At 52.8% G+C, this 9,724-nt stretch overlaps 2 protein-coding genes across 2 annotated transcripts in view; one reads left to right on the forward strand and one right to left on the reverse strand.

The window, feature by feature from the left end:
• The window catches only part of OTOP2 (otopetrin 2), a 4,908-nt gene extending 4,642 nt beyond the window's left edge, over positions 1-266 (reverse strand). Inside the window, exon 1 of the mRNA XM_010014348.1 lies at positions 1-266. This exon is cut by the window's left edge and continues 170 nt beyond it. Coding sequence (XP_010012650.1) covers positions 1-266 — 266 coding nt within the window.
• Positions 267-3,954: 3,688 nt separating this feature from the next.
• USH1G (Usher syndrome 1G (autosomal recessive)) overlaps positions 3,955-9,724 on the forward strand; it is a 7,839-nt gene continuing 2,069 nt past the window's right edge. The window contains exon 1 of the mRNA XM_010014349.1: positions 3,955-4,118. Coding sequence (XP_010012651.1) covers positions 3,955-4,118 — 164 coding nt within the window. The remainder of the gene's footprint in view (positions 4,119-9,724) is intronic.

Consider the following 9,724-nt stretch of genomic DNA (forward strand, 5'->3'; position numbering starts at 1 on the left):
TGCACAGCGATCTTCTCGAAAGCCCCGCTGCTCACCAGCGTGCAGGCCAGCAGCGCCAAGTGCACCGCCAGCAGGATGGAGAACATGCGGCCGCCCTTCTTCCATACTTCCTTGGCGGCAGGAGCAGAGGGAGGCTGATGAAGCTGGTGGCTGAAAGACGCTCTCTGGCTCAAGGCCAGGCTGGCTTTGCCATCCTTGTGTCCACAGCCCATGCTGGAGTTGGGGTGTCCGATCTCGCTGTTCTTCCGCATGGGCTCTTCAGTCATGGTTCAGCTAATGCTTTAGCTGAGGGTTAATGCTGTTGGGAGGAGAACCCCATGAATGAGAGGAGTCACTTCATTTAGAATAGTGTGGGGCTGGACCAAAGCAGGATGTGAGGAGGAGGAGAGGACGTATCAGAGGAACGGGGAAGGCTGAGACAGGGAGCACAAAAAGACGGATGAGCTCATTTCCAGCCTTTCTCTTCCTGGTTCCCTGAAGGCTGAGTTCTTGTTTAAGATGCTTTTGCTTGGGGAGATCCCAGCTCAGTTTAACAAGGTTGCCTAATTTACTATAAGAGTTTAGGTGTGTATTGAAAAAGCACTAGAAAGGCATTCATGGGATCAAATATCCTGGGGCAGGTGGCCAAGGTGGTTTGATTTCTAAATGTCAACCACTAAACACTCTGAGAAATGGCATACTTCCTGGCTGGGGAGCAGACCACTGCAAGGTAAGAAAGCCCTGGGAATCTTCGGAACATCACATCGTGGCTTACACCAGTTCCGACAAGAAGGGTGTGAGTTCTCTCTGCTATAGCTCCCTCTGAACCCCTTTGGCTGTGCCAAGCTTGGGACTTCATTGATTCCCAGTGAAAAGCCTGAAACGAAGCGAGTTAACCACTCAAAGCCTTTACTGACCTGTTTTGCTGCCCTGGGATCCCAATCTCTGCTCTTTGCCAGGCTGAGAAGTTTTCCTGTCGCTGCAGCTTGGTCAACCGAAGAATTTATACCTGTTGGGATGTTTCTGTGATTTATACCATGTCTGGAGCTGACAGCAGTTCTTCATGGGCTTCTCAGGGAAACTCATGTGATCCATTTTGTGCAACAGCTGATTTTGGGGAAGCAGGAGAGAGATGAGGAGATAAGGGTTATTATTTACCTGGGGAGGGCATGAGGTGACAACACTACTAAGCATAGCAGGGACCGCTCGGACACAGGGTCATGGTCACCAGCGAGCAAAGCCACCCCATTAAACCAATCTCCCTGCACTTATGGGTTCTCTTCTCTTGAGAGAAGACCGTTTAGGTTGAAGAACTTATCTTTGCTGATGATCTGCGGCTTGGCTTTCTGCTCAACTGAGCACAATAAATATTGTGCCTCACCCTGTGCTATTCAAATCAGTACCCACTACACCTGTGATGGTTTTCAGGAGAAGGAAGAAATTTGCATTGGTATCTATTCAGTGCCAAGGGAAGCTCAATATTTTCTCACCCACGGTGGCAACAATGAGGAAGATTTATTATTAGAGCAGGGCAGGATTTAGGGACTGGAATCCGTGTCCCTTTGCTGACGCATTGCATTTGACTTTTCAGGGTGGGTTCTCCTTTCTCTTGCCCGCAGGAGCTTAACTTCTGTCCTTTCAAGAAGAAAGAAGTTGTGCCACAAACCACAATGCAGATGGGATTCTGTCATTTGCCAGGTGAGAGGAGAGCTTTTGCTCAAGATCTCTTTTACCCCACTGTTATATTGCGGTGGGGTTGATAAAAGGACCCAGAGCTGTTCTGAGTGAATGGGGACAAGTTTTATTCCTTCATGATGTCTCCTCTTTTGGAGATGTCCCTGATGCTTCACTCCTCTGGGGCAAGCACAGCTTGGGGCTGTTTGCTGTGCATTTTCAGTCCCATTCCTGCCTGCTCACCTCGGTGCTCTTTCTTGCAGCCCTACAGGGACAACATCAAACTGAACTATATGGGCTGGTGAAGGAGAGAGCTCACATCTCCTATACAGCACCGAGAGACCTTCCCGTGTCTTTCCCGTGCTGCCACCAACCGGCTGCCGCAAACAAGGCTGGGTCTGCCCTGCCTGGCCTCCGCTGAGCCTTAGAGGCTCCTCTTTGGAGTGAGTGGTTGATCTCGGACAGTAGCCATTCCCAGGGGAAGCCAGACCCCCATGTAGTGAATCCGAGCTGATAATGGTGATGTTCTGCACAGGCCAGAGGTTCAGAGTCCCGCCGAGCGAAACGCACTGATTTATCCTCCCTCTTTTGTCCTTAACAGCCAGCAACAGAGGGAAGAGCATTTAGTGCCTTGGGCAATGCTCCCGGTCCTTCCTGGGAGGCACCATACAGCGTAACAGGCTCAATTAGTAGTAATACAAGAATCATTAAATCACCTTGTAATGAATTGCAGACGTTACTGAGCTGCTTTTCACCCGGAAGGATCCCAGCCACAAATACCTCCATGTCTACTACATCCCACCAGGACTCACTCAGGAGGCTGAGCGGGTGAGTAGGAACCTGCTGATGTGAGCAGGCCCTGTGGGGTGGTTTTTTGCTTGCAAAAAATAAGCTGCTTTTCTCTCTCTTTCCTCCTCTCTGCTCATTACCTTCCAGCTCTTTCTGCTGCTGTGTTTCAGTCTTTCCCTCCTTTTCCACTCTTCCCTGCTTTCTTATCCTTGGTTTGCGTCTACCGTCTCCAAACCCCTGCGCTGTCTGAAGGCCACGGTGGCAAACACATGGTCCAGCCCTGAAATTCTCCATTCCCAGAACCAGGACCAGGATGTGGTAGGCAAAACACACAAGAGAGGAGCAGGAAATTCCTCCTCCATGACAACGTGTCCCAGGGGATACGGTTCAATGTTGGGCACAATGTGTTGTGACAGCTACGTGCTTTGGTCAACATGCAGGCTTGGCTCGGTCTCTCCTGACAGCAGAGGGTGCCCGGGGCTCAGGAATCCTGTGCTGCAGGCATTGCCTGGGGCTGTCCAGCTCCCCGCAGGGCTCACCACAGCCAGGAATCCTGTGTCAGCATTGGAGACACCGGAGGGGACATTGTGCACGTTGTAGGAGGAGTACTGAGCCACAGACAAGGAGCGGGTTTGGTTTGAGGAGGTTTTATGGTCTCCATAAAGGAAGAGGGGATGAGGAAGGGAATTTTTCCAGCCTGTGTGAGTTACTTCAGGTTATCAGGGACTCCTGCTCTGCAGTTCCCTGAAAAGCAGAGTCTTGTGGGCACAGGCAGGGGAGTTGGGGAACAGGGGTGGTGGCTGGGTCTGCTGTTATCTTGCTAGTGAGGCTAGGAAAACATCCATCCATCCGTCTATCTATCTATCTATCTATCTGTCTATCTATCTATCTATCTATCTATCTATCTATCTATCTATCTATCTTTACCAGGAAAACACCCCTGGCATTGCTTTGAAATCCTGACAGTCACCAAACTGCTCTTGGCCATCTCTGCATGGAGCAGGAGCAACCATCCAGGTCCCAGCTGCTGCCCTGCTCTGATGGGGCTGCAAGTGGAGGCCGTGGGGGCTTGTGCTGCATCAGCCGCCACTTCCTTCCACGCTGCTGCTGCCCCTCACTCCAGAAGGGGTACCTATGGCGAGGGGCGTGCAGGGGTACCAGGCAGGTACCTGGCAGCCTGCTCTGTGCAGAGGACACAGACACAGGGAGTTGTCACTGTGCCCACAGCGCTGCTGAGCCCATCGCAGTGATGCTGCTTAATTGGAAGCTGTAATGTGCCGTGTTGCTGGTGCGTGAAAGGGTTGTGGCGAGGAGCCGTGAGGGCTGGAGGATGCTTAGGACCCAGGGAAGCGCTGCAGCGCCTGCCCGGCTGTGCTCGGAGCGGCCGGCACTTCTCAGGTGTCCTGGTACAGCGGCGCTGTGCGAGGCGAGCCCTCCCCTTCCCCGCGTCCATGCCCATCCTCTGAGCACCCCCTGGGCACCCATGCCCTCGCCCGGGGACCACTGCACACCATGAATGACCAGTACCACCGAGCAGCCCGGGACGGCTACCTGGACCTGCTGAAGGAAGCCACCAAGAAGGACCTGAACTCTCCGGACGAGGATGGCATGACCCCGACCCTATGGGCTGCCTACCACGGCAACCTGGATGCCCTGCGCCTCATCGTCAGCAGAGGGTGAGCACTGGTGCTGGTCCTGGGGACAGAGTAGCTGGGATCCCACCTTTCCCCCTTTCCTGCTTGCAGGTCAGCGTAGATGCAGGTGCCCCACAAAACGATGGCTTCTGTCCATAACGTGCCTTCTCCCCCATTATTTTTCTCTCCTTCTGGTGTTTTGAGTCCAATCCAACACTCCTGACAACCACTGTTACCCCCGCTCCTCTGACCGTGTAACTGCTCCAAACCCTGCTTTCATCTCCCCAGGGACTGGTCCCTCCTGCAAGTGCTTTGCAGCCCTGAGTCAGGTCCTGTAATGCACTTCAGAGATGAAATGCAAACACATTGGGTCACTGCCATGAAAAAGGCCCTTTTAAATGAGAGGCAGAGGGAATAACTGCTCCTTCTGTCCCAATAACTGCTCACATAGAGATGTGTGCAGTGCCAGCTGACAATAGGTGACACTTGTCTGTTTTACCCAAAGCAGGGTCTCAATACGTGACCCCTGGGCAGCCTGTCATGCACCCAGAGCCCAGGAAAGTCAGGACCAGGTTCCCCAAGAGCAGGTTTAAGTTCAGTCTCCTTCACTGGGGCTGCTTGATGCTGATCTGCCTCTCAATACCTCACCCTGGGCTGCCAAACCTGGCTCTCTACACATGCACGTAGTGGAGGGACGGGAGTGGGACTCGGGGGGCTTGTCAGACTGAAGGCTTTACATCTTGGTGTTGGAGGAACTTGCTAAAGCCAGATGTGCCATGCCTAGTTCCTTCTTGAGCAGTACACGACATTCCTGTTGTTACCAGCCTCCCAAGGGATCATGTGCTAGCAATTCCTTCTGCTCCAGCAGCTTTTCTGAGCACCTCATCTAAAGGCATCCAAAGTGGGGTGACTTCTGCCTTGTGTTGAGAGATTAGTGGTGGTGGTGCTTTTGGTTTATTTCTTTCTAATAGTGAGCAATAGTGCTGAGGCGGGCAGCCGGGTGTTCAGCATCACTCCTTGGAGGGGCTTTGCTTCTCCATGTTGGGTCAGGGCTCAGTGGGGCCATCAGCTCCCAAGCAGGGATTTTCTGTGTCCACCCTGGGCTGCATATGCAGCTCTTGTACCCAATCAGCTGCACCTCCACTGTGCCTGTTTCTGGGCTCTCAGCATCCTCTGATGCTCTGGTTTGATTGTGAGAAGTCCTTGAGTGTCTGATATGATGGGAGTGTGCTCAGGAAAGGAGGATTTTGGAGTCTGGAGGGGATAAGGCATCACTCTGAGTGGTGCACCCTGAGGTGCTCCTGGGCTGAGCACCCTGTGATGCTTCCCTGGGTGGGGGACTCATTGTGTGCCTCCCAGAGAGACTGTGCCCTGCATAAACCTGCCCTGAGCTCTGCCAGGAGAGGAATCACCACCCAGGGCCAAAGAGACAAGGGGATGAGACACTGGGGTCAAAAAGGGTTCCAAAGACTCTTTGCTGGCCCAAAGGTCAGTGTGAAAGGCCCATGCCATGGATGAACACACCTCCAGAAAGGCTTTGTATTGACCCACAGCCTTTCAGACTGACTTTATATCTCTTTTTATCATTATATCTTCTTATATTGCCCACCTCCTCCTGCAGAACCACTGCCTGCCCTGTCGACCCACACATCCAAACCAGCAGTTTCTGCCTCTCCACAAAGCCTTTTCCATGGCTGCTTTTCCATGGAGGGGCCCCTTTTACAAATTCACATTGAATTAAAAGGTCCTTGTGGACTCAATCATGTCCGAGTGCAGCTCGGCTGCTGTTTAATTAACAGCCTAATATACATTTGTTCCTGACAGGGAAAATAGCCTGGCAAAAGCCCAGTGCCCTTTACGTGATGGATGGTGGAACAAAACGTGTGTCTCTGGGCTGCAGGATGTGTTTACATCAATGCATTCATCTCCGTGTGCCAGATCTTTGGCCAGGACCACACAGAGATCAGCAAAGCCTCCTTGCCCTCCTGCTCAGCTCACTGCAGGCACATCTCTGCTCCTTGGGGCCAGCTTTGGGTCTGTGAGAGGCAGGAGAGCCCCAGCCTGGTGCCAGTGAGGGGAAATCATGCAGGAGCCAGGAGAGCCCATGGGCAGCCCCTGCGATTTCCTGCTAGTGCTTAGGATGATGTGCAATGGTCTTTGTCTTGTTCAGAGGTGAAACTTACTTCTGTGCTGGGTATGTTACTGTAACGTACTGGACTGGGAGGCGAGAGGGAGGACCCCTGAGTGCCCCAGAATGTCAGGGCATTTCTCTCTGGCCTCTGCTAGTCTTTGGCAGAGAGAGCCCTGCACAGCAAGGTAGGACAGTGTGGGACTGAGGCATGGAATGGTGCTGGGATAAGTGGAGGTTTTGGGGCTGGGCTGGCTCCATGCAGGGATGGGCTGGGAGGCGTTAAGGGTGTGAGGGGGCTGGTTAACCTCTGACTGGGTTGCAGGGGGATGCTGAGGCACAAGAGGTGATGGGGCAGCAAGAAACAACAAATCCTCCTTGCCAGCGCTGGGCAGTGGTGTCCGATGGACACTCAGGGTTATTATCTAGGCTTTGCCATCAGTGCTCTGTCCATAACAGTTGGGGATGTCTGTGCCCCTGTGACACCTCTGCAGGGGGATGGAGAAGGGGTCTGGGACAGAGGGATCAGCAGTGGCTCATCCTTCTTGTCTGCAATACAAAAAGCCTTTTTCTTCCTCCTGGCTGGGCTCCAGCGAGAGAAGCAAACTCAATTAACATAATGGCTGGGAAGAGGCAGGCTGGCATTTGGCACTGCAGCTTGTCAGAGGCAGTAATTCTTCAGTGTGGTTCGTTATGAACTGCAGTGGCAGTGGTGGGCACCAGTCCAGCTCCAGTTAACCACGGGCTTAGGGCCCTTGGCTGGGAACAGTCAGGACTTCCTTGCCTTGGAACGGACCACAGGAGAGGCGAGGATGTGTCTTTCTGCTAGACAGGTCCCCTGTTAGCTTCGTCACCTTCTTTGTAGAGCTGTGCCTCGGTTTCCCTTCTTACAACGGGCATCACGGATGCTGTGGCTGTTAATGGCAGAGGGATGCAAGCGGCTCAGCAGTGGGTGGGATGGGACAAGAGGGCTCCTGACATCAGCCAGGCTGCTTGAGGGAGTCACATCGCCCTGGCGGGGGCAGGTTGCAATGGAGGATGCAGCAGAGCACATGAAGGTGATGTGCATCCCCTGGGCCATGCCGGCTGGGAAGGTGCAGGAGCAGGGTGGAGCGTGGCTGTAGCCTCATCGCTTCCGGCTCCTGAGCTGGCTGCTGGAGCCAGGCTGACATCAGGGCACGGGGAAGTGCTGAGGCAGTAGACGTGCCCCCAGGCGCTACCACAGAGTAATAATCACCAGCAACAAGAGCTGCTGGCCTGGCTTTCTGTTGGTACAAGAGGCAAAGAGCCCTGAGGGGGAGCTCACCTACAGCATCTGTGCTGGATCTGGGGGGATCTGAACTTGGACAAAAGCTGAATCCTTGACCTACCACCACCTGGACCTACCACAGCACCCAAAGCTCCACTCTGGGTCCAAAACCTCATCTTTTCTGCTCATTTCTAAGCTTTACTTGGTTCATTGCCCTGGTTATGTTGGTGGGTTTTTTCCTTCCAGCATCAATGAGTTTTCCTCTTCTTAGATCCAAAAACATTTTATGGGAGCCAGAGACACTCAGCACCCAGCTGGCTCCTGGTCTGAGGGCCTGATCCTTCACACACACCATGAGCCAGGGCATGAGCCAGCTCAATGCTATCAGAGGAACTTCACACATGCAGCCAGGGAAGGACGTGTGTAAGTGCCGCCGGATTCTCCAGCTAATTGGGATCCTATGGGAGAAGTGGAGGGGGAAAACCAGCAGGAAGGGAGTGAGTGTGCCTGTCACGGTGCAATGGGTGTGACTCAGGACATGCACACGTCCACCTAAGGGGCTCAATTAACAGTGTTTTTCATAATGATTATTACAGGAGTTGCCTCAGCACTCGAAAATGCTTTGAAGTTGAGAAGTGCTGTGTTCTATACCTGTTATTAACATAGGTTCCCACTTAGTGGACCCTGCAGTCAGCATCTCCTTGTGTGCAGCGCCCTGGAGGGGAAGGTTTGCTCAGACAGACACCTGCCAGAGGGAGGGCCTCATGTTTATTATCTGTGCTGGATCAAACACCTCTACTTTGCAAGTCACCATTCTTCTTCCCTTCAGATGCATTTGGAGCGCCTGCGGCAGACATTTATAGGGCAAAGGGACCCAGAGATCTAATTTTGCTCTAATGCTCTTGCTTTTAGACAGTGGAAATGTCCAGGGAAAGCTGGTTTTGATGCACTTACTCATGAGGGGAAAGTAGACCTTTACTTTGCCACCTGAACCAGCCGGTCATGAGAATGGGCTCTATGGATGGAGCATCCATACACTTGGCCTGGGGAGCAGATGATTTCTAGTGAGTCCATTGCTAATTCCCTGTCTCCATCATGATTCCATGCCCCTGTTGGGGACCCTCATGGTGCCCTGGCTCATCTGCCTGCCCGTGCTGGGCACACATGTGCCTGTTCAGAGCACACGTAAACAAACCAACCACCCTCCACGCGCCGGAGTCCCACCGCCAGCGCAGGCAGTTCCAGTTTCACCGGCTCTTTAATCCAGCCCCATTAATAATTCACTCCTCTCTTGCAATGCATCAAATATTTATCCTCCCCATGAATTTCCCAGCCTGGACATGTCACTACGAGGGTAGAGGCGAGGGCTGGGGAGTTACCGCTCCTGGAAACTGGGCATTGCTACAGTACTGGCAGCTCCCTCCTCTCCTTCTGCTGGTTTCACAGCTCCTCAACCCTCTGATCTGCCCTACTCCTCCCTAACACCCATCTTTGAAGCCGTTCTCTGCTTCTATAAGAGATGTGTCAAAGGCTCTGGATACAGACGTCCTGCAGGGTTTGTGGGTGTTTTGAGTCTCACATAGTTTTGAACCTTTTAACTAACTTGCTGAGTTTGCCAGCAGACTCGAGGTTGTACTTCCTAGGTTTCTATACACCCTGTGAAAACACAAGGTTGGTGGAGCTACCAGTGATGCTTCCACAAGGGAAAAGCTGAGCGCACCTCAGAGCAGCTCTTAAGGAATACAGGCAGGAAGCTCACACTCTGGGTCCAAGTAATCTCTGTCTTAACCTCTGGACACTGTCTTTATTGCTTTTGTCTTTTGTGGAATCATTTCCCTTCAGTATTTCATAACTGGGATGTCAGCAAAGCCCGAGGATTGCAATCGAGTCATGACACCAGCTGGTGGCTCTGTGTGGCTCTGCTGTTCTGTTCTGTGCTGGATGAGGACAAAGCTGTTATGGGTGCTAAGGGATGAGGATGCAAAGCAGACCAGGAAAGAAACCCCTCAGCTCCTGTGATCTCCGTGTTCTTTCTCTGAAGTAGTGTTCAGGCTCTTCCAAGTGAGATGAGCCATAGCACAGAGCACAGAGGGAGCTGTGGGGTCTGCTGCTCCCAGCTCTTCTCAACAAGGTCCTAAAGCAGCAACGAGTAAAGTATCACGGGTTGACAGTCTCAAGTGTGCATTTGCCTTCCAGTCTCCTGGTGTCAGCAGGGCTTGGAGCTGAGGTCTTCATGGTGGAGGGACAATGCTTGGTTCCTCATCAGAAGAG

This window comes from Nestor notabilis, unplaced genomic scaffold (assembly GCF_000696875.1).
Source record: "Nestor notabilis isolate BGI_N333 unplaced genomic scaffold, ASM69687v1 scaffold16245, whole genome shotgun sequence".
NCBI lineage: Eukaryota > Metazoa > Chordata > Aves > Psittaciformes > Psittacidae > Nestor > Nestor notabilis.